Below are 25,061 nucleotides of genomic sequence, written 5' to 3'. Positions count from 1 at the left end.
CCTGCAAGATTAAGTAACAATTACACTGAGGTGTTTAAGGTGATTAAAGGAGATAATAAGGTAAATAGAGAGGAACTGTTTCCCCTGGTGACGGAGCCCAGATCAAAGGGGTCATAACATTGAAATTAGAGTTAGGCAGTGGAGGAAATCTGGAACGCTGTCCATCCAGAAGCCTGAGTTTTCTGGGTGCGTTAACATTGACCATTGTAGAAAAGTTTTAAAGTTTATTTATTAGTGTCACTACCAGGCTTATATTAACACTGCAATGAAGTTACTGTGAAAATCCCCTACTCGCCACACTCCGGCACCTGTTCAGGTACACTGAGGGGGAACTTAGCGTGGTCAATGCAGCTAACCAACACGTCTCTCAGAGTGTGGGAGGAAACCGGAACATCTGGAGGAAACAGACGCAGACACCGGGAGAATGTGCAGACTCTGCACAGACAGTGACCCAAAGCTGTAATTGAGCTTGGGTGCCTTAAGCTGTGAGGCAGCAGTGCTAACCACTGTGCCCCCCGGGAATCGAACCCGGGTCCCTGGCGCTGTGAGGCAGCAGTGCTAACCACTGTGCCCCCCCCGGGAATCGAACCCGGGTCCCTGGCGCTGTGAGGCAGCAGTGCTAACCACTGTGCCCCCCGGGAATCGAACCCGGGTCCCTGGCGCTGTGAGGCAGCAGTGCTAACCACTGTGCCCCCCGGGAATCGAACCCGGGTCCCTGGCGCTGTGAGGCAGCAGTGCTAACCACTGTGCCCCCCCCGGGAATCGAACCCGGGTCCCTGGCGCTGTGAGGCAGCAGTGCTAACCACTGTGCCCCCCCCGGGAATCGAACCCGGGTCCCTGGCGCTGTGAGGCAGCAGTGCTAACCACTGTGCCCCCCCCGGGAATCGAACCCGGGTCCCTGGCGCTGTGAGGCAGCAGTGCTAACCACTGTGCCCCCCCGGGAATCAAATCCAGGTCCCTGGCGCTGTGAGGCAGCAGTGCTAACCACTGTGCCCCCCGGGAATCGAACCCGGGTCCCTGGCGCTGCGAGGCAGCAGTGCTAACCACTGTGCCCCCCGGGAATTGAACCCGGGTCCCTGGAGCTGTGAGGCAGCAGTGCTAACCACTGTGCCCCCCGGGAATCGAACCCGGGTCTCTGGCGCTGTGAGGCAGCAGTGCTAACCACTGTGCCCCCCGGGAATCGAACCCGGGTCCCTGGCACTGTGAGGCAGCAGTGCTAACCACTGTGCCCCCCTGGCAAAATGTCAAAACTCAGATCGATAGATTTCTAGGTTTTGACAGGAGGCAATCAACCCCAAGCGTTAACCCTGTCTCTCTCTCTCCACAGGTGCTGCCTGACCTGCTGAGTCTTTCCCACTTTTCCTTTATTTTTAAACTCAGATTCCCGGCTTATTGGTAACTATTGAGTGGGCAAGGGTATTAAAGTCGAAGCAGAACAGGGGCGGATTGACGGAGTTGAGATAGAGAGCAGAGCAGCCCTGATCATTACTGAGCCTTGGAACAGATTGGAGGGGCTGAATGGCCCCCTTCCTGCTCCTGCATTCCCCAGACATTGTGTTTCCATCACCACCTGGACTAACAGTTCAGGAAGCCCAGTGTTGGAGCTGCCGCATGTTAGATAGGGGTCGAAGCTAAACCTCCAACTCTCTCTTCAGACGGAAGTGGAAGGGGCCTTGCCACGGCTGGAGATACCCAGGGACTCCTCTGGTCGAGAGGAGAAAGAACGTCCACCCACCCATTCCAAGGTAAAGGACCACCTGGGGGCTGGAACAACAACAACTGACATTTAAATAGCTCCTTCAGTAAGGGAGAATGGGTGTAGCAGAAATATGGACAGTCCCTTACTTAAAGGAAATGGAAAATGTCAGACCTGAGATTGATAGATTGCGGTTGGGCAATGGTGTGGAGGCTGCACGTCAGCTCAGTGACTACCACTGTCTGCTGTACAGTCACAGGGACCTGGGTCGGATCTCTGGCTTGGGTCAATGTCTGTGGGAATTTGCACATCCTCCCCGTGCTTGCGTGGGTTTTCTCCGGGTGCTCCGGTTTCCTCCCGCGTCCCAAAAACGTGCTTTTTAGGCTGATTGGCGTCAATAAATTGTCCCTGAATTGGATCTCCCTTAATCTGGCGCACATACAATTCCCTAAATTTCCACCCCCTTTATTGCGGAGTTCCACTGGAGGTGGACGGGAGCGTCGACGAGTGACGAGGGACTTGAGTGGGGCACTCACTGAGAGTGTTAAAATGGGCGGCACGGGCTTGTAGGGCCAAAGGGCCTGTTTCCTGTGCTGTGCCGTTCTTTGTTCTTTGATGTAAGCAAAGTGAACGGAAGGTGTTAAGAAACCAGTTATGATCGAATTAAATGATGCCACCTTCTCAAGGGGCTGCTCGAGGAGCTGAATGACCTCTTCCTGTTCCTGCCTTTCATACATTGACACAGTTAGTGCCCTTTAAAAGTGCTTAACCTGGCTGTAAAGCACATTGGAACATCCACAGGTCACGGAAGGTGCTATACGAATGCACGTTGTGTCTTCCACGTCCCAAGGTGTTTAACAGGGAGGGTTGCCTGACAAAGCATTGATACTGAACTAAAGGTGATATTAGGAAGGACAGCTAAATCTTTGGCGTAAGATGCTAGTTTTGGGTAACTGCCTAAACTAATAGTTCCTCCTCCGGAGGTTTGGTCTGGTAATGATGTACTGATGGCTGGTATGCCATGTGAACGGCGCTAGAGCAATGCACGTGAGGGTGAACGTGGGGATCAGAGTCCAGGCTACAACATGAATTTTCCAAAATTGCTCCCCTGTTGTCCTCTGACAGGACACTGACTGAGGTCAGACGGAAGATCCTGCCAGGAGTACACACACAATGTAGCTCCCCATCGAAGCTGGTAGACAAGGGCAGCACGGTAGCACAAGGGATAGCACTGCTGCTTCACAGCTCCAGGGTGCTGGGTTCGATTCCCGGCTCGGGTCATTGTCTGTGTGGAGTTTGCACATTCTCCTCGTGTCTGCGTGGGTTTCCTCCGGGGGGGGTGGTGTAGGGAGTGGCTGGTGGGGAGACAATGTATGGAGAGTTTAGGAAATGAGCCAGCCAGCAGTTACTGAATGATCTGTGGGCCCATCAACCTCGGTGGCACAGTAGGTTAGCATTGCTGCCTCACAGCGCCAGGGACCTGAGTTCAATTCCAGCCTTGGGTCAGTGCCTGTGTGGAGTTTGCACGTTCCCCCCGTGCCTGCATGGGTTTCCTCCGGGTGCTCCGGTTTCCTCCCAAAGTCCAAAGATTGTGGGTTAGGTGGGTTGCCCGTTAGTGTCAGGGGGGACTAGCAAGGGTAAATATGTGGGGTTACAGGAATAGGGCTGGGTGGGATTGTGGCCTGTGCAGACTTGATGGGCTGAATGGCCTTCTTCTGCGCTGTAAGAAGTCTCACAACACCAGGTTAAAGTCCAATAGGGTTAATTTGGTAGCAAAAGCCACTAGCTTTCGGGCCTCTGGCCCTTCGTCAAGTGAGTGGAAATAACTCCGCTCACCTGACAAAGGATCAGAGATCTGAAAGCTTGTGGCTTTAGCTACCAAATTAACCTGTGGGACTTTAACCTCATGTTGTGAGACTTCTTACTGTGTTTACCCCAGTCCAACGCCGGCATCCCCACACCACTTCTTCTGCACTGTCAGGATTCTGCGATTCTAATAGACTAGTTAGGGAGAAATTTAATTTAATTTCAATTTAAAGATCCCACCACATTATTTATATTTAAGTATGGACAAGTGAAGAAGGTTCAGAAGAGGAATGTCCACAGTGTGGTGAGTTAGCCATACCGAAGGCTGTAGATGAGAGAACATCAGTTGCCAGACTGTTGATTTCCTTCGTTGGGCAAGATTCTCCTCTCTGACTCAGATAACCTGTGTTGCTATGGCACCTGTAAAGTAGGAACAACACTTTAAAGGAGGGTTGTGGGATGCAGGTTAGCATCTACCCACATAAGGAGTCACTACATAGGGCAGGCGACCAAAAGATTGGCCAATGATACAGGTGTGTCTTAAAGAGGAAGATGGAGTTGGAAAGGAACGGAGGTTCGGGGTGGACAGAACTTAGGGCCCAGGCAACAGAAGACCATGGCCCCCGAGGGTGGAGGATTGAAGTTGGGAAGACTCAAGTGGCCAGAATTGGTAGGGTGTAAGGTCGCTGGGTGAGGCTTTGGAGGTGTGGGGGTAGCTGTACATCTAATGGAGATTACAGAGTTAGAATTTAGGCAGAAAATCGGGGTTCAAATCTCACTCCAAATATATAATCCAGACCGATACCCCGGTGCAGTATCAAGGGAGCACTGCACTTTCCCTTTTGGATGAGGCATTAACCTGGCATTTCTATCTGTGTTGGATGTAAAAGACCCCCCTGGCACAACGTAGAAGAAAAGTAGGCTTGTGGCCTCCAGTGTCACGGGTTAGTATTTGACCAATATCCCTCCATGTACCTAATGTACATGTATTGTTTCTGACAATTATCAGATTGCTGTTTGTGGGAGTTGGCTGCGTAGACATCGGCTGCTGTCCTTCTTACTTCACAACACTTCAGAACAAGAGCTCAAGCAGAAGCCACCAATTTAAGATAATCACCAGGAAATCAAATTGAAAGGAAACTCCCTTTAGCTTGAGAGGGGTGAGAATGCGGAAGTTGCTGCTCCAGGTAGAAAGGCAAACAGGATAGGCGCGCCCGAGGGAAAGCTAAGCAACATGAGGGAGAAAGGAATAGAAGGATATTCTGACAAGATTGGTTGGGGAAAGAAGGGAGGAGTGAAGCATAAGCACCAGCATGGACTAAATGGGCTGAATGGCCTGTTCCTTTGCTGTATATTCGATATCTCTATGCTGTAAAACACTTTGGGGCATTCTGAAGTGGTGAAAAGCACTCCAGATAAACAAATACTTTCTTGTCTCTAAACATTGTCAGTAAACATTGGCTGCTCGTTCTCCCATTTTGATTGGGTGGCTACTGGGGGAAGGGTCACCCACTGACTCCGAGCTGCGGAAAAGCCAAGGACTTGTTGTTGAATTCCGTGAGGAGAAGTGGAATAAAGCTCACATTATCCATTAACCAGGGTAAGCTTCTTATCAACAACTCAACTTAGGTCTCTCAAGAATCACTATCAGGGACAGCAATTTTTCATCATAAATTTTCTGTCAGCGTAGGCATTGTGCAATTGGCCTTCGATTATGTTGACAATCAGGATGGGATAACTGGAATTCAGCAGGTAATAAAGTCAAAACGTGGAGGAGAAGTGGAGGGTAGTGTGGGACAGGAAGGCAATTTCAAAGCATTGGACTTACTCCCTGGCCTCTGATGAACAGGTCGACCTGATCACCAACAGCAACTCAGAACTCTTTACCCCAAAGGACGGCTCCATTCAAAAAGATCTTCACCTGCGGTGAATTCGTGGATGCAGTGATTGTTTTTGATCTGATCTGATTTACTATTGTCACATGTATTAACACACAGTGAAAAGTATTGCTTCTTGCGCGCTGTACAGACAAAGCATACCATTCATAGAGAAGGAAGCAAGAGAGTGCAGAATGTGGTGTTACGTAGAACATAGAACGCTACAGCACAAACAGGCCCTTCGGCCCACAAGTTGCGCCGATCGTATCCGCACCTAAGTTACAGTCATAGCTAGGGTGTAGAGAAAGGTCAACTTGATGCACGGTAGGTCCATTCAAAAGTCTGACAGCAGCAGCAGGGAAGAAGCTGTTCTTGAGTCGGTGACCTCAGCCTTTTGTATCTTTTTCCTGAAGGAAGAAGGTGGAAGAGAGAATGTCCAGGGTGCAGGGGGTCCTTAATTATGCTGGCTGCTTTGCCGAGGCAGCGAGAAGTGTACTCAGAGACAATGGATGGGGCGGCTAGTTTGTGTGATAGATTGAGCTACATTCACGACCCTTTGTAGTTCCTTGTGGTTTTGGACAGAGTGGGAGCCACACCAGAACTTTGTGTGGCAGCCACTATTACACACACGAAATTGATTCCAGGTTCGAAGGGGCTGTTGTATAAGTTTGGGCTTGTACTTGCTGGAGTTCAGAGATTGAGGGGGAATTTGATTGAGGTATATAAAATACACAACGGGATTGATAAAGTAAATGTTTAGCAAATGTCCTTCCTTCTAGAACAGTCTCGGACAAGGGGTCATAGCTGTAGAGTAAGAGGGGGAAGGGTCAAGACAGAGATAAGGAGAAGCTACTTCTCACAGAGGGTGGTGAATCTATGGAACTCACTGCCCCAAAGGGCAGTGGGTCTGGAATCAATCAATGGATAGATGAAAGAGATAGATAGATATTTGATCAGAAGTGGGATAAAGGGCGATGGGGAAAAGGCAGGGAAGTGGAGTTTAGGATGAGATGGAGATCAGCCATGATCATATATAATGATGGGGTGGACTCGAAGGGTTGAATCACCCACTCTCGCTCCCCATTCCTATGTCCTTAAGATTCTGTATGACAGCAAAGGGGTAAAGGACCAACTCATCATTGTTTCTCAGGTTGAGGCAAGAATGTTCAATATGCAGTGAACATCCTCCTCGTGTATGGAATCTTGGGGATAAGGACATTGAATAATTTTGTGAAATGGTGGCTAGGGTTCCCCGACCCCGCCTGCGGCTGGGATTCTCCAAACTTGTCCGAGGCTGGGATTCTCTGACTGCATCCGCAGCTGGGATTCTTCGACCTTGTCCGCCGCTGGGATTCTCCAACTGTGTCCGAGGCTGGGATTCTCCAACTGTGTCCACGGCTGGGATTCTCCAACTGTGTCCGCCGCTGGGATTCTCCAACTGTGTCCACCGCTGGGATTCTCCAACTGTGTCCGCCGCTGGGATTCTCCAACTGTGTCCACCGCTGGGATTCTCCAACTGTGTCCGCCGCTGGGATTCTCCGACTGTGTCCGCGGCTGGGATTCTCCAACTGTGTCCGCGGCTGGGATTCTCCAACTGTGTCCACCGCTGGGATTCTCCAACTGTGTCCGCCGCTGGGATTCTCCAACTGTGTCCGCCGCTGGGATTCTCCGACTGTGTCCGCGGCTGGGATTCTCCAACTGTGTCCACCGCTGGGATTCTCCGACTGTGTCCGCGGCTGGGATTCTCCAACTGTGTCCGCGGCTGGGATTCTCCAACTGTGTCCGCGGCTGGGATTCTCCAACTGTGTCCACCGCTGGGATTCTCCAACTGTGTCCGCGGCTGGGATTCTCCAACTGTGTCCGCGGCTGGGATTCTCCAACTGTGTCCACCGCTGGGATTCTCCAACTGTGTCCACCGCTGGGATTCTCCGACTGTGTCCGTGGCTGGGATTCTCCAACTGTGTCCACGGCTGGGATTCTCCAACTGTGTCCACCGCTGGGATTCTCCGACTGTGTCCGCGGCTGGGATTCTCCAACTGCGTCCGCGGCTGGGATTCTCCGACTGCATCCGCAGCTGGGATTCTCCAACTGTGTCCACCGCTGGGATTCTCCGACTGTGTCCGCGGCTGGGATTCTCCAACTGCGTCCGCGGCTGGGATTCTCCAACTGTGTCCACGGCTGGGATTCTCCAACTGTGTCCACCGCTGGGATTCTCCGACTGTGTCCGCGGCTGGGATTCTCCAACTGCGTCCGCGGCTGGGATTCTCCGACTGCATCCGCAGCTGGGATTCTCCAACTGTGTCCGAGGCTGGGATTCTCCAACTGTGTCCGCGGCTGGGATTCTCCAACTGTGTCCGAGTCTGGGATTCTCCAACTGTGTCCGCCGCTGGGATTCTCCAACTGTGTCCGCGGCTGGGATTCTCCAACTGTGTCCACCGCTGGGATTCTCCGACTGTGTCCGCGGCTGGGATTCTCCAACTGTGTCCACGGCTGGGATTCTCCAACTGTGTCCGCCGCTGGGATTCTCCGACTGCGTCCGCGGCTGGGATTCTCCAACTGTGTCCGCGGCTGGGATTCTCCAACTGTGTCCGCGGCTGGGATTCTCCGACTGTGTCCGCGGCTGGGATTCTCCGTGTCCGCGGCTGGGATTCTCCGTGTCCGCGGCTGGGATTCTCCGTGTCCGCCGCTGGGGTTCCCTGATCCCACTGCAGCAAGTGGAGTTTTGACTGAGCGTCAAATTCTCTGTTCTCGGTGGCTGCGGTGACGGGTATGACTGACCGGAGAATTCCCGCGATGTGTGCAGCGTGTAATGCGCTCGCAAGGAACATGAGACTGAACTGCTGGGTCCTGAATCCCTCCATCGCTGGCATAGTCTTCACTTATCTGTAACAGGGACATGAAGAGACACTGATCAATGTGATCAGGCAATGACTGCATTGTAGGTCATAGAATCAGAGAATGTTGATAGCACAGCAGTAGGCCATTCAGCCCATTGTGTCGGTACCGGCTGTCTACAGGAGTAACTCACATGTCACACTCCCTTCGCCCTTTCCCCATCGCCCTTTCTCTCATCAGATAATTGGCCGATTCTCTGTTGGAAGCCATGCTCAAATCTGCTTCCACCGCGCATGCAGACAGTTCATCCAAACGCTAACCACTTGCTGAATAAAAGGTATTTCCTCATGACTCTACTGATGCTTGCTGTTGAATCAAACAGCTACCTAAGGAAGTAGATGGTGAAAGAGATTGCTCTGTACTACCTTTTTTTCTCAAGCCATCTCTTTGTTCTTCAGATAATATCGCACCTAAAATTTAGCATGGCTGTTGCACCTAACCAGCACATCTTTCCGACTGTGGGGAGAAACAGGAGCATGCAGAAGAAACCCACGCAGACATAGGGGGAATGTGCAAACTCCACACAGACGGTGGCTCAAGCTGGGAATCAGGTCCCTGGCGCTGTGAGGCAGCAGTGCTAAACCACCGTACCACCGTGCCAGCCCGATTTTTCATATTGGCAACAGTTTCCTCCCACAATCTCAAGTTGTGCTGGTTAGGTGCATTAGATGTGCTAAATTCTCCCTCGGTGTACCCGAACACCTGGAATGTGGTGACTAGGGGATTTTCACAGTAACTTCATTGCAGTGTTAATGGAAGTCTACGTGTGACTTTTCAATAAAATTAAATTCAACATTCACCTGAACACAGGCACTCAAGCAGAAGCAGTGAAACTGTATTGCACCTATCATTCTCCCCACCCATTAACTTTATTTTTCACTCTTGCCACAGATGCTGCCAGACCTGTTCTTGCCTTTTCAGCTTTTGCTAACCTCTCTTCCATTATCATCATTGAGAATATCTTTCACAGTCCCTCCATTGGTTCAATACGTCTATATTCTTTTCACCCGCTCCGCTGTGGCCTCAACTCACCTGATGTTGAAACTCACATCCATGCCACTGTTACCTTGAGGTTTGGGCTGGGGTCCCACACCCAACCTCTGTAAACCTAAGCTCACCCAAAACCCTGCTACCCTTCTTCACACCAAGTCCTGTTTACCGATCACTCCTTCGCCTTTTGATCTACGGTGACTCCCAGTTACGCAATTCCCCGAATTTAACAGTCACATTTTATTTTTGAATCCCTCTATATGGTCCCTGGAAGGGTAGAGGGTTTTAGTTCAGTTGGGCAGCACGTTCAGTTGGGTGGGAGCTGTTCCTGTGCTGTAATTTTCTTTGTTCTTTGTTGTATAATCTTGCCCCTCCCTACTTCTGTAGTCTTCTTCAACGATGTGGAGATGCCGGCGTCGGACTGGGGTAAACACAATAAGAAGTCTCACAACATCAGGTTAAAGTCGAGCAGGTTTATTTGGTAGCACAAGCTTTCAGAGTGTTGCTCCTTCCTCCGGTGAGCTTTTCACTCATCCGGTGAAGGGACAGCACTCCGAAAGCTTGTGATTCCAAATAAACCTGTTAGACTTCAACCTGTTGAAGTGAGACTTCTTACTCTGCTTCAAACCTCAGAGATCATTCCAAACATTTGGCTTTTCTGGTTTCTAAATTTGTAGCTGTTCTATAATCCTCTGGCTGTGTGATCTGTTTTTAATCATGTTTACACAACTCCAGCTTGGGTGTACAGGGCACAGTGTGCAAATCGGCAGCTGACAAAAACTAGGAACTATTGTGAACTTTCAGGTTTTAAACTTCAAGAGGCTGTAGACAACCTGGTGGAAGGAAAGGGTTAGTGGATGGAATTTAATGCAGAGAAGTTTAAATTCATGCATTTTGAGAGGAAATTATAGAGCCTTTGAACCCTACAGTGCAGAAGGAGGCTGTTCGGCCCATTGAGGTCTGCACTGGCTCTGTGAATGACCATCTTACCGAGGCGCACTCCGTCCCCGTAAGCCCACACATTTACCCCAGTAACCTCCTAACCTGTGCATTTTGGGTACATTGAGGGAGAATTCACCATTGTCCAGTGCACCTAACCAGCACGTGTTTGGACTGTGGGAGGAAGCTGGAGCACAGAAAGGGGGGGCGAGGGGAGTGTGCAGACTCTGCACAGACAGTGACCTAAGCCGGGAATCGAACCTGGGTCCGTGGCACTGAGATGTGGCAGCGCTAACCACTGTGCCACCCTGCTGGCCACGTGATAGGAGAAACGATACAAAATAGAGGAGGGGACCTGGAATTTTCCAACCCCCCTGTCCCCCACCAACGGCGAGGAAACGTGCGGCGTGGCCAGCATATCATTGAAACCTCCTTTCACAGCGGTGGGACTGGAAGAGCCCAATGGCAGGAAGGGCTGGAAAACCCTGGCATACAATGTTAAAGGTGGCGCAGGGGCAGAGTGACTTGGGTTATATGGAGATCATTGGAGCTGTGAGGGCAAGTTGAGGAAGTGGTGAGTAAAACATATGGGATCCTAGGATTTATATAAAGAGGCATAAACTACAAAAGCAATAAGTTAAGGGGAGCATTTCTAGAACACTAGTTTAGCCTCAACTGGAGTATCTCTGCACGGCTCTGGGCACTGCACTTTAGGAAGGATGTAAAGATTTTAGAGAGGGTGCAGATAAGTTTTTTTATTCATTCATGGGACATGGGCATCGCCAGCTGGCCAACATTTACTGCCCATCCCTAGTTGTCCAAGGGCAGTTGAGAGTCAACCACATTGCTTGGCTTTGGAGTCACATGTAGGCCAGACCAGGTAAAAAAATGGCAGATTTCCTTCCCTGAAGGACATCAGTGAACCAGGAGGGTCTTTCTGACAATGGTTTCATTGTCACCAGTAGGTTCTTAATTCTAGGTTTATTTTATTGAATTCAGTTGCACCACCTGCTGTGGTGGGATTTGAACACAGTAAGAAGTCTGACAACACCAGGTTTAAGTCCAACCGATTTATTTGATAGGAAACCCACAAGCTTTCGGGGTTTGCCCCTTTGTCAGGCGTTTACCCCAGTCAAACGCCAGCATCTCCACATCGTGGAGGTCCCCAGAACATTTGCTGAGTTTGTGGGTTAATAGTCTAGTGATAATACTACTAGGCCGTCACCACCGCCACCAACCCCCCCCCACAAGAATAGCTCCAGGAATGAGGTCATAGGTCATGAGGATGCTTGATCGAGGTGTTTGAAACCACGAGGGGTGTGGACAGAGTTGCCGGGGAGACAATGCTCCCATTGTCAGAAGGATTGAGAGCCAAAGGGCCGGAGGGCACAGATTTAAGGTAATTGGCAAAAAAAGCAACAATAACATGAGGAAAAACATTTTTACGAAGCAAGTGGTTAGGATCTGGAATGTTCTGCCTGTGTGTGGTGGAGGCAGATTTAATTGTGGCTTTCCAAAGGCAAACTGGATAAATTTTCCAATCAAAAGAATTTTCGAGAAGGGAAAAGAGGGGGAAGTGGGCCTGGGTGGATTGCTGACACATAGACACATCTGACTTACTCACCTTCTCTCATGGGGCAGCCTTTCCAGATGATTCCATAACCCTCCTGCGAAAGGCTTTGGAGTGTACAGTAGCACAGTGATACGTCGCTGCTGCCTCACAGAGCCAGGGGCCCGGGTTCGATTCCTGGCCTTGGGTCAGTGTCTGTGGGGAACCTGCACATTCCCCCCCGTGTCTGCGTGGGTTTCCTCCGGGTGCTCCGGTTTCCTCCCACAGTCCGAAAGACTTGCTGGTTAGGTGCATTGACAATGCTAATTCATCCCAAGATGTGTAGGCTGAGGGATTAGTTGGCTAAATGCATGGGGTTGCAGGATAAGGTGGGGGGGGGGGGGTAGTCCTGGGGATGATGCTCTGTGGGAAGGCGCAGATTGGATGGGCTGATTGGCCTCTTTCTGCACGATAGGGATTCTATGATTCGATGTTTGAATGCGGCGAAGGTGCTGTATAAACACAAGGGGTAGAGTTTCCCTGTCCTGACCACTGCAGGAACTATGCAAAGGTCTTTTGACCTCGGGTGGGAATTTCCAGCCTTGGGGCAAGCGTGTCTGGAAAATCCCACCCAAGATGCTGTTGCTGTAATAGGGAGGCCAGAGCAGTGTACTTGAATAGTGCTTTACTGGGATGGCGTACACAAGGGCAGGGAAGGAGGTTTCAGAAAGATTGTTTAAAACCTTGAACTCTTCTTACAAGAAAATATTATTTTTTTCCCTCTTGGTGGGGGCGGTTGTCATGAAACGAGCGAAGTTGGGTGGAAGCGGTTTGATGCAGAGTGTTGTTGGCACACAGAGTGCTCTGTCATTGGGTGTGGTTGTGGATAAAAGCATTGGTGCCTCAGAATAAAAGGAAACTATAATTTGAAACAGAGAAAATCACAAGTTTTGGGGAGGACATTCTGCGGATAGCTCCAGCAAGGAGCTAGGCCGGTCAGGATGGGCAGAGTGGCCCCAAGCTGCCCTACGGACCATGGGAGTTCTGTTTGCAAATAATTGGGGGGGGGTGGGGGTTGATTGTGGTGAAAGGTTGAAAATGGTGCTGAAATGTTTGTAGCGCTGTTAAGATACACTGTTTGAAAATCTGGCTTCTGATCCTAATTTCTCCCGGTTTCCTCCCACCACCCCAAAAACGTGCTTTTAAGCTGATTGGTGTTAACAAATTGTCCCTAAATTAGACCCCCCTTAATCTGGCGCACGTACAATTCTCTAAATTTGCATGCCTTTATGGTGGAGTCCAAGAGGCGTAGGCAAAAGTCGTAGGTAGAAGAAGGATTGGAATGAGGCACTCACTGAGTGTTAAAATGGGCAGCGCGGGCTGGTAGGGCGAAAGGGCCTGTTTCTTGTCCTGTGTTGTTCTTTGCTCTGATTTGATCTTCCTGCGGGGTTAATCTAGAAGCTCATTGGGTTTAGCATTCGAGTGCTGGTCAGGTGTAATTTTGGTCGGGCCGTGTGTGCGCGGGCTCCTTCCTCCTCAGTGTGTCGTGTCAAAGAACAAAACACTTTACACAGGGAAAGGACCTTGGGCCCTCCAAGCCTGTGTAAATCACCTTTACCTACCTAGCTCGACAGCTTATATCCCTCCATTCACTGTCTGTCCTGACTGACGGACAGCGAAACCTTTAGCAATGTCCCAGCTGCAGACTCAGAGGCTCTCGGATGCTGCCCTCGAGGTCCTGGGGCAGGGATAGAAACTAGTAGGCCATTCGGCCCTTCGAGCCTGCTCCGCCATTCATTTTGATCATGGTTGATCATCAAATTCAGTATCCTGATCCTCCCCCCCTGATTCTAAGATCCCGGGGAGGATGGGTTGTTGGGGATGGGGAGAGGGGCATTCTGAACTCCCACCCCTCCGCCTCTTGTCCCCTCCAGCGGCAGCCTCTCTACCTAACATCTGGATAGATACATGAATAGGCTGGGGATAGAGGGATATGGACCATGTTGAAGCAAGAAAATACTAGATTAGAGAGGCATCCGTGTCAGCACAGACTTGGTGGGCCGAAGGGTCTGTTCCTGTGCTGTACTGTTTTCTGTTATGGCCAAGCTCAATGACAGTCTCCAAAATGTAATTCCCACAGTAGGGGGAGGCTATTTAGCTCATTAAGTCTTCCTCGACTCTCTAAGGAAGCATCGCACCCCCAGACCTTCCCTTGCACCCCATCCCCGTAACCCCATCCATTTACCATGGCTAATCCACCTAACCTACACATTCTGCACTGTATGACTCTGTATTGGGACATTAAGAGGCAATTTAGCATGGCCAGTCCACTCAACCTGCACATCTTTGGACTGTGGGAGGAAACTGGAGCACCCGGAGGAAACCCGCACAGACATGGGGAGAATGTGCAGACTCCACATAGCCAGTGACCCAGCCAGGAATCGAACCCAGGTCCCTGGTGCTGTGAGGCAGCAGTGCTAACCACTGTGCCATCGTGCCATCCTTCATCATTCCAGGTGTGAATTTCCAGAAGCAATGTGGCTTGGATGTTGGTGAAATTCTCCCAGTGTTTTAGAAGTTTCCTTCGACTCTCCAGCAGTAATTGGACACTAAAAGATGGCAAATAATGCTGTTTTTACTGATGTACCCCTGGCTTACAGCTTGGAGGGAGCGTACGGTTAAATGCTAACCATCAAAATGGCTCGCTCACAGGCAAATTAATTGGCAATCAGGTTCCAATTAGTCGTCTGGGCAGAGGTGCCTCTGCCGGAAGGTGGTGACTCGCTCTAATGTTGGGTTAAACTAGCTGACGTTTCAGCTCAAGACCTCGTTCAGGCCACCCCAGAGTATCCAGAGCTTTACATGGTGTCTGGGGTTTGTCAGGCTCTGCTACGAAATGTGATAGGTGGAGGTTAACTCCTGGTACTGCTTTAACTGGAGTCAGGAATCAGCGACACAAATGGTGAAGTTGTTTGCTGGCAAACTGCGAGGATCTTCTACCCTCCGAAGCAGCACACAGGCAGATTGAAAGAATGAGAAGGAGCAGGACCGGCGGTGACCCCCTCCAGGCCGGGGGTCGTGGGAAATGATCTCTCTGGCCTCTGAAGTGGAAAGCCTTGCATTTGCATTGCATCATTCATGACAAGAGAAACAAAGAAGATAGGAGGAGGAGGAGGCCATTCAGCCCTTCGAGCCTGCTCCACCATTCATCACGATCATGGCTGATCATCCCAATCAATAGCCCAGTGTACTTTCTCCCCATAACTTTTGATCCCATTCGCCTCAAGTGCTGTATCCAGCCGCCTCTTGTATATATTTTCCAGTGTTCCAGTGCTCCTTGATTTGATTTAATTTATTATTGTCACATGTATTAGCATTCGGTGAAAAGTATTGTTTCTTGCCGTACAGGCAATGCATACCGTTCATAGAGAAGGAAAGGAGAGAGTGCAGAACGTAGTGTTACAGTCATAACTAGGGTGTAGAGAAAGATCAACTTAATGTGAGGTAGGTCCGTTCAAGAGTCTGACAACAGCAGGGAAGAAACTGTTCTTGAGTCGGTTGGGACGTGACCTCAGATTTTTGTATCTTTTTCCCGATGGACAAAGGTGGGAGAGAGAATGTCCGGGGTGTGTGGTGTCCTTAATAATGCTGGCTGCTTCGGAACCAATGCTATCTTGTAACAAATGAAACACTTGGTAAAGTGTAGTCACTGTCAGAATATTGGAAACACAGCAGTCAGTTTGCATGCGGCAATGCGCTAACCTGTTTGAGTGACATTCATCGATGGATAAATATTGACCCCAGCCACCCTCTTAGAAATAGTGGCATTAGCGTTTCTCTACATCTACCTGTGGAGGTGGATGGGGCCTTAATTTAACAAGACTATTAATCCAGAAACTCAGCTAACGTTCTGGGGACCCGGGTTCGAATCCCGCCAAGGCAGACGGTGGAATTTGAATTCAATGAAAAAAACCTGGAATTAAGAATCTCCTGGTGACCTTTGTCGATTGTCGGAAAAACCCATCCGATCCACTGACGTCCTTTAGGGAAGGAAATCTGCCGTCCCTATCTGGCCTGGCCTACACGTGACTCCAGAGCCTCTGCAATGTGGTTGACTCTCAACAGCCCTCCAAGGGCAACTGGGGATGGGCAATAAATGCTGGCCAGCCAGTGACGCCCTCGAATGAATAAAGAAAAGAACTGGTGGGGGGGGGGGGGGGGGGGGGGTGGGGTGGGGGAGACGGCACTTTAAAAATAAGGGGTCTCCCATCAAATATGGCGATGAGGAGGAATTTCTTCTCTCAGAGAGTTGCTGGAGCAATCAAGGGTTGCTGGAGCCCATCAAGCACTGCAGACTGGGTCACTGAATGTATTAAAGTTTAAGTTAGGCAGATTTTTAATTGGCGAGGGAGCCAAGGGTTGTGGTGGGTGGCAAACAGGAAATTGGAATTGAGGTCAGAATCAGATCGACCATAGTCTTCTTGAGTGGTAGAGCAGGTCTGATGGGTTAAGTGGCCTGCTCCTGTTCCAATCCATGTTGTTATGTTCTTTTTTTAACACTGAAGCAGTTTTTCTGCTGGATTTTTGATTGCGTCCTTGGGGGGGTTGGTCTTCAAGTGAAGGAGAGCTTCAGGAAGCCCTGATGGGCTGGTAACTCGAACCCCAGCAGGAATTATCATCGCCAATGCAGGAAATGCTCAGCACGGGGTATAGTTCGAGACTTATCGGGAATTCTCTGAGCTGAAGATCACCGGGGTCATGGCCAGCTGGAGGGCGAGAAGAAAGATATTGTTTTTTTACACAGCGGAGTGCTGTGAGCTGGAATTCTTTGCCTGAAAGGATTCAGAAAAAATAGCAACTTTCGAAAGAGGTTTGGTTAATAGAACATTTCAGGGAATCCTACAGCACGGAAGGAGGCCATTCAGCCCATTGAGTCTGCACCGACCACAATCCCATCCCTATCCCCACATATTTACCCTAGCTAGTCCCTCTGACACTAAGGGGTAACTTAGCATGGTAATCCACCTAACCTGCAAATCTTTGGAGTCTGGGAGGAAACCGGAGCACCTGGAGGAAACCCACGCAGACACTGGGAGAATGTGCAAACTCCGCACAGACAGTGACCCAAGCTGGGAATCGAACCTGGATCCCTTGTGCTGTGAGGCCGCAGTGCTAACCACTCTGCCACCGTGGTTAAGTGCTTAAAAGGTGAACAATTTACAGGGCAAAACGGATGAAGTGCCAACACTGGTCTGGTGGACCAAGTGGCCTATTCCTGCACTGAATCATTCTATAATATGGTGACATGTTGTTCCTTCTTGCTGTGCCCAGATGAACCCAGTGATGTGTAAACGAAAGGGCATGCTGCTATCGATGTTATTTGACACATTTCACGCAAATGTTGTTTTGGGACTGTCACATTGTGGAGTTAACTTCAGTTAACACACTTAGACGCTGTGTCGACACACCAACTAGTGACTCACGCTGGTCGCTTGTGGTTTGACAGCCAGATTTTCCACTAGTTACTGGGCTGCTTGGATGCTTTTTGCTGACTCCACCCTCACCACTTGCACACGAGCCTGAAAAAAAAAAGGCCTGTTTATTTTTGTATTTCTTTCGACAACAAAAACACGCAGAAAATATCGTGCCTTTCTCATCCTGCGTCAGGCGAATCAAAAAATAGCGTGCCTCTCTCACCCCAGGGTAGCTGGAGCAAGGGAAACGAGAGGAGGGATAGGGGAACAATGCACCTACCAGGATTGACCCACAGCCCAGGGGGACACTGCTGCCCAACGCGGAGGGAGTTCAGTCCTTGCTGCTGGGTGATACGTGTGCCACGATGGCGTACTGACTGTGCCATCAGATCAGTAATGCCTTCCAGCCCTGCCACCCAGATCCTGGTTGTGGCATTTGGGACAAAGTCTGGGAAGGAAAACAGCCAGCTGGTTCACGAATAGCCTTCACCGAGAAGGAAACTTGCCATCCTTACCCAGGCTGGCCTACATGTCGCTCCAGACAGGCAACAACGAGGCTGCCTTTCAACCTCCCTCTCGAGAGGCCCAGCGAGAAACCCGCTTTGTACAAAACCCGCCACCAGGGATTAAAGTTGGCCTGCCATCCCCCCTCTCAGGGCAACTAGGGATGGCCAATTAATACCAGCCTTAGCAGTGTTAACCAGGTCGCCTAATCGGATATCTGACCTCTCAGTTGCATGTGTAAGATCCCACAGATACTATTTTGAATAGAAGGGCTGTTCTTCCTGGTGCCCAGGGCAACATTTATCCAGCAACCAACATCATTCAATCAAGAATATTTAGTCATTCTTGCGTTGTTGTTTGTGGGCTCTTGCTGTGTACAATAATGCTCTCTACAGTATAGCAGTAACTGCACTTCCAACGTACTTCACTCACCCGATGAAGGGGCAGTGCTCCGAAAGATCGTGATTCCAAATAAGCCCGTTGGACTTCAATCTAGCATTGTGAGACTTGTTGGATGAAGACACTAAGTGCTATGGAGCTAAGGTATATACAGTGAGTTTGAGATACAGCTCAGCAATAATCTTAGTGAATGGCAGAATGGGCTAGAGGAGCTGAATGGCCTCCTTCTGTCCCTGTATCTTTATAAATGTATTTAGCCGTGCCATTTTCCAATTAAATACAGGTGGATAATGTACGGGCCAGCACTGACCTCGCACTGGCTGTAAGGTGGAGATTCTCGAGCGCTCAAGGCCGTGCTTAATAAATCAGGTTGTTCCTCTCTCTTTATCAGCAGGCAAAACCAGAACGAAAGACAAGTATCGAGTGGTCTACACTGATCATCAAAGGCTGGAGTTAGAGAAGGAATTCCACTACAGCAGATACATTACCATCCGCAGGAAATCCGAATTGGCAATCGCATTAGGATTGTCTGAGCGACAGGTGGGTGTGTCTCATTTATGTGTAACAAGAACCTAAATCCCAGCAAACCGTTGCCGTGGGTGTCATGGGTCAGTGACTTGTCAAGACGTAGAAACCCCTAGATTGACCCTTGGCCTGTGCTCAGTGAGTGCGGGAAATAGCCTCAGTTGGTCTGGTCCAGAGTGGAAGGAAGATCCAGCCAGGGATTATTGCCAATGCTGGCAGTGTGTGGTGTATGTGTGTTCACCTATGTGTGTATATCTGTAGCATGTAAACTTTATTTATTGGTCACAAGTAGATTTGCATTAACACTGCAATGAAGTTACTGTGAAAATCCCCCAGTCACCACACTCCACTGCGGGAGAATTTAGCATGGCCAATTCACATTACCTGCACATCTTTTAACTGTGGGAGGAAACTGGAGCACCCAGAGGAAACCCATGCAGACATGGGGAGAATGTGCAAACTCCACACAGAGAGTGATCCAAGCTGGGAATCAAACCCGTGTCCCTGGTGCTGTGAGGCAGCAGTGCTAACCACTGTGCCACCATGCTGCCCCCCGTACATATGTGTTTGTGTTTGTCAGCCTGTCCATGTATGGTATCTATGTGACCGTTTGTGTTGTCATGAGATTGATAACTTTTAAAGAGATTCAAATTTCCGATTGACTGAGTCACGGGGCAAGATGTCATGTTTTAAAGCTTTAATGTAACAAACAAACTAAAATCAATATGGATCAAACGTTATTTGACAGACAACTATTAAATCAAAGGAAAAATGACTCTTGCATTTACCAATTAACTCAATGGAATGCCCTCTCCTGACTGGTGGGTAGCCAATGCAAGACGAAGGCCACAATTCTCCGATCTCGCCCATGGCCTGGATTCTCCAGTCCTGCTGCAGTGAATGGAGTTTTGGCTGAGCGCCAAATATTCCGTTCTCGCTGGCAGCCATAGTGGGGCTTGCGGGACTGGGGAATGCCAGCTGAAGTTTCAGGGCACCCTCAGTCTCCAGCAAGCCCGTTACATACCAGATTGAATCTTCGAAAATCATTCCGCTGGAAGTGTGTGTGCCAGATTTCCATCAGCCAGGGCCCTGTTGATGCCTCCTTGTTCCTTAAGTCTCAAAGTCCGGTCTGTACCCCATTCCCTTCCTTTCGAAAACAAACTTTCAAAGCACGGGGTAGCACGGTGGCACAGTGGTTAGCACTGCTGCCTCACAGCGCCGGGGGCATGGGCTCAATTCCCGGCTTTGGACACCGTGCAGAATTTGCATGTTCTCCCCGTTTCTGTGTGGGTTTCCTCCGGATGCTCCCGTTTCCTCCCACAGCCTGAAAGAAATGCGGGTTAGGTGGATTGGCCATGCTAAATTGCCCCTCAGTGGACTGGCTAGGGTAAATGTATGGGGTTATGGAGATTAGGCCTGGTGGGATTGTGGTCAGGGCAGACTCGATGGGCCAAAGGGCCTCCTTCTGCACTGTAGGGATTCTATGATTCTGTCTGCTTGCTAATGCAGAAAATATTTCATTCTGCTCTTCAGTGCGGTGCTCCCACACATCAGTAAACCCTTTGCCTTTCTCCGCCAGGATGCAGCTATATTGTTGGTTGATTTTCAATAGGATTTGGTTTGGATTTCTTTCCCCAGTTGTTAGGAAAGGATGGCTATCTTTAAATTTCAGCTAAAACGGACTGTTCTGGTCTGGGGGATGGGTGTGGTAGTGGTGGGGACTGTGATGTGAAGTGTGCTGAACACTGCCCCGACAATAGGCTGTGTGACTGGATTTCCACAGGGACTGGGGCCCGGGTCAAACCCTCCCGAAAGTCAGACGGCAGCTTTTACATCTGGAGACAAAATGGAGGCACGGTTGGCTTTGTTGTTTACAAGCTCACAAAGCATTCGAATCAACCAGAACAGAAACATAGAAACATAGATCCAGGAGTAGGCCATTCGGCCCTCCGAGCCTACACCACCATTCAATATGGTCCTGGCTGATCATATACTTTCAGTATCCCACTCCTGCTTTCTTTCCATACCCCTTGATCTCTTTAGCCGCAAGGACCACGTCCAGCTCCCTCTTGGACCTATTTTCTTTCTCTTTCTAGGCTGCTACTAGGATGCTACTGGGACTTGATGGTTTGAGTTATAAGGCGAGGTTGGATCGACTGGGACTTTTTCCTCTGGAGCGTACGAGGCTTAGGAGTGATCTTATGAGGGTCTATAAAATAATGGGGGGCACAGATCAGCCAGATAGTCAATATCTTTTCCCAAAGGTAGGGGAGTCTAAAAATAAAGGGCATAGGTTTAAGGTGAGATGGGAGAGATACAAAAGGGCCCAGAGGGGCAATTTCTTTCACACAGGGTGTCTGGAACAAGCTGCCAGAGGTAGTAGTAGAGGCGGATACAATTTTGTCTTTTAAAAAGCTTTTAGACAGTTACAGGGGTAAGATGGGTGTAGAGGGATATGGGCCAAACGCGGGCAATTGGGACTAGCTTAGGGGTTAATCAAAAGGGCGACATGGACAAATTGGGCCGGAGGACCTGGTTCAATGCTGTAAACCTCTATGACTCTATGACGCCAAGACATTCTCCCTCACCTTAGTCCTGAATGGCTGACCCACAGCAGATCTTACCCCTGCTAAAAATGCAAGAGTTTTGCAGCCCTCGCCTTCATTTTAAGTTCATAAATAAGACAAGAAGTAATTGTGTGTGGATATTTGAGCTTGGAAGGATGGAGAGTGTTTTTTTGATGCGGATTGTATGTTCTCTTCTCCCGCTCTGTCTCAGGTGAAGATTTGGTTCCAGAACAGGCGAGCTAAAGAGAGGAAAATCAACAAGAAGAAGCAGCAGTCACAGCAGGCCAGCACGACAACACCCACTCCACCAGTCCCTGGGCCTCCCACAGCCATTGGACTGGTTAGCAGCAGCAGCAACCTTGCCTCTCAGTCCATCCCACTGACTATCAAAGAGGAATACCTGACTTAACCCAACTCCTCCCTCTACCTGTATCTCCTGGGCAACGGGCCTGCCCTGTTCTGGATCCGGCAAGGCTGTGGCTGCAGAGAGACTCGCTCACAACATGGAAGAGGCTTTTGTCCTTTGGGAATGGCGACCGGCATTGAACACTCGGGATGCTACCTCCGTCCACTCTCCCTCGTCGCCTAGGGAAGGTGGAGGAGGGGGGGTGGGTGGGGTGGGGTGGGGGGACAGAAGGAACAGATTGGGCCATTGGGAATCGAGACTTGGACTCTAACCTTTTGCTTTGCCAATCCATTGGGAAACCCGACTCGCTGCCCAGGGGAACAGAGATGGATTTGCCGTCTCTCGGAGCAGGCGTCTGTTGCGCTGTACATTTTTCTGGAGACCGTGTTCAGTAACAAGGCCGCACTCCCCCGAGTGGGATCAGTGACCGCTTCGCCAAGCGTTGGCCTCTGCTGCTGTGAATGCTTTTGAATTTGCTTTTTTGTTTTGAATAGGCTGTAATATATTTCGCCTGGTTAAAGGGGCTTGTTTATTTTTTAAGAGAGAGTTTATTATTCCAAGGGGGTGCATTCTGCCGGGACCCGGCACCATTTTCTCCAAAATGGACTTCCAAGAATGTTTCTCGATAGGGAAATGCGCCTCAGTCTTGCTGCTTTTATAAATACTATTCTGCATCCTCTCCTCATGGAAATCACAAAAAGTAGTACAACAACAACTTGCGTTTATGTTGCACCTTTCACATCGCAACATGCCCATTGAGTCCATTCTGGCTTTCCTTAGCGTGACCCATGCTGTCCCGTTCTAACCCATTAGCCCGGTTTATTTCAGTGTCCATCTGATCTCATTTTCAAATCATTCATCGTCTCCACTTCCACCACCCTCATGAGCATCGAGTTCCAACTCATTACCACTCACTGTTAAAGACAGTCTACCTCCCATTCCTCCCACCCTTCATCTCTTGCCCAAAACATCGAATCAGTGTCCTCTGGGCCTTGTACTAGCAGCTAATGGGAACAATTTTCTTGTCTGCCTTATCATGTGTGCCTCTATCAAATCTCTTCTCAACCTCTTTTGCTCCAAATATAACAGCCCCAGCTTCTCCAACCCAAACATTGTACCCATCAACAAGACCGTAAGACCACAAGACAGGAGCAGAATTAGGCCACTTGGCCCATCGAGTCCACTCTGTCATTCAATCATGGCTGATATTTTTCTCATCCCTATTCTTCTGCTTTTTCCCCATAACTCCTGATCCCCTTATTAATCAAGAATGTATCTATCTCTGTCTTAAAGACACTCAATGACCTGGCCTCCACAGCCTTATGCAGGAAAGAGTTCCACAGATTCACTACTCTCCGGCTGAAGAAATTTCTCCACATCTCTGTTTTAAAGCATCATCTCTTTAGCCTGAGGTTGTGCCCTCTGGTTCTAGTTTTCCTACCAGTGGAAACATCCTCTCACATCCACTCTATCCAGCCTTGCTGGAAGTTTCAATAAGATCCCTCCTCATCCTTCTAAACTCCAACAAATACAGACCCAGAGTCCTCAACCGTTCCTCATACGACAAGCTCTTCATTCCAGACACTATGGCAAGATATCAGTAACTACTGACCACTGCTGGCCTGGCCCCAAAATGCGGAGCAGGATCCCTGTGGCATCATTGCCTTCAGTCAAGATTTTCAGGTCAGTGATACCAATAGAGAGCATCAAACTCTCTGGGGAACACTCTGTAATTATGACCAAACTGAACCCTAATTCTGCTAAAGATTTCTCAAGTTGGAACTGCTCTCTGGAACTTGTATACTCAGCCTCTGCTCTGCTCAACGTCTTCCTTGGGAATGTTGTTTCTCATCCTGATGGGTCTGTGCCTGTGATTCATCCTGAGAATTACATCTGCAGCACAGAAACAGGCTGTATATTGTGGTTGGCCCATGAGCTGCTGATCCATCACATTAATTTCACCCTACCACCTTGATCTTTTATTCCTTTTCTTCTACTCAGTTTTTTCATCTAACTTCCCCTTAAATGGATCTTTACTCTTCCCTCGGTCAATCCTTTAGGCAGCGTATTCCAAAATCTCACTCTGGGTAGGGGGCTTCCCTTGTGTTCCGATTGGATTTTATTCATCTTATGATCTTTAATGTTGGTCACCCCACAAATGGAGACATCCTCTCTAAAAGCTGCTCCATCAAACTCTGTCACACTCTGAAAGACCTTGTTTAGGTCATGGCTGAATGAATAAACACAAGGTGGTGCTAACGCATTCCACATTTGTTCCACTCCCTCGGCCGAGAGCTTTCTCCTGAATTCCCCATTGAGTTAGTTAGTGACAACATATTCCTGGCCCTAATTCTGGACCTCCCCACAAATGGAAACACGTCCTCTCCGTAATCTCCCAAACCCCTATTTCACCATTTTAATGACATCTGTTTGTAAGACCATAAGGAGCAGCAGTAAACCATTCGTCCCATCGAGTCTGTTCTGCCTTTCAATGACAGGTGATCTCTGAACCTCCCCTAAAGAAGAATCTCAACCACGTCAATCTTTTCTTATAGACGTCGTCTCTCAGCTCTGGTATCTCCACAATATGAGACCCTGGTTGCCAACATGCCACCTGTAAAGTGTTGTTAGTTTCCCCCTCTTCCAAGCTGGCCCAGAATGTCCTCCTGCTTGCTGTACCAATGTAGTCCTAAAGACAACTCCTTCAGCATTAGGGAAGGGACTTGTAGCTGGCCCCCAGCTTAGTGTCAGCCATCGCTCAGTCTCCAGTGTAGTGATGACACATTCAACATTCACTCCCTTCACCATTGACGTACAGTGTGTACCATCTACAAGATACATTGCAGCAACTCATCAAAGCTCCTTAGGCAGCACCTCCCAAACCCACGGCCTCTGCCACCTAGGAGGACAAGGGCAGCAGATACACCACACCTGCAGGTTCCCCTGCAAGCCATATACCTTCTGACTTGGAAACATATCGCTCGCTGTTCCTTCACTGTTGCTGGGTCAAAATCCTGGCACTCCCTCCCTAACAGCACTGTAGCTGTACCTACACCGCATAGTTCAAGGAGGTGGCTCATCACTGCCTTAAGGATGGGCAAAAAATGCAGTCAAAGCTAGCGGTGCCCACATCCTGTGAAAGATTTTTTAAGAAAGCACTTCAAAATTACTCAATTGGCTGTAATGCATTTGGGATGCCCTCAGGTCATGAAAGGTGCTACAGAAATGTAAGTGTTCTCTCTTGTTCTTTCAACGGGCTATCACTGCCACCTCTGAGTCAGATGGTGGCCGGTTCAAATCCCACCTCAGGAACTTGGGCGCAATAATGCAGGCTGACTTTCCTGGTGTGCTAATGAGGGAGTGCTGCACTGTCGGAGGTACCGGGTTTCAGTAAGACCTTGAACTGAAGCTCCACCTGCCCTCTCAGGTAGGGG

At 49.5% G+C, this 25,061-nt stretch overlaps 1 protein-coding gene across 1 annotated transcript in view; it reads left to right on the top strand.

Moving 5' to 3' along the window:
* Nucleotides 1-21,711, top strand: part of cdx1b (caudal type homeobox 1 b) — a 51,811-nt gene extending 30,100 nt beyond the window's left edge. Inside the window, exons 2-4 of the mRNA XM_080201034.1 lie at nt 1,656-1,745; nt 18,524-18,669; nt 21,433-21,711. Of these exons, the coding sequence (XP_080057160.1) occupies nt 1,656-1,745; nt 18,524-18,669; nt 21,433-21,630 (434 nt within the window). The 3' untranslated portion in view covers nt 21,631-21,711. The remainder of the gene's footprint in view (nt 1-1,655; nt 1,746-18,523; nt 18,670-21,432) is intronic.
* Nucleotides 21,712-25,061: the final 3,350 nt, after the last annotated feature.

The sequence above is a fragment of the Carcharhinus amblyrhynchos genome, chromosome 13 (assembly GCF_965287045.1).
Source record: "Carcharhinus amblyrhynchos chromosome 13, sCarAmb.v2.hapA, whole genome shotgun sequence".
In the NCBI taxonomy this organism is placed as follows: domain Eukaryota; kingdom Metazoa; phylum Chordata; class Chondrichthyes; order Carcharhiniformes; family Carcharhinidae; genus Carcharhinus; species Carcharhinus amblyrhynchos.
Note: the sequence above shows the minus strand (reverse complement) of the source record. Positions and strands in the feature narration are given on the sequence as shown.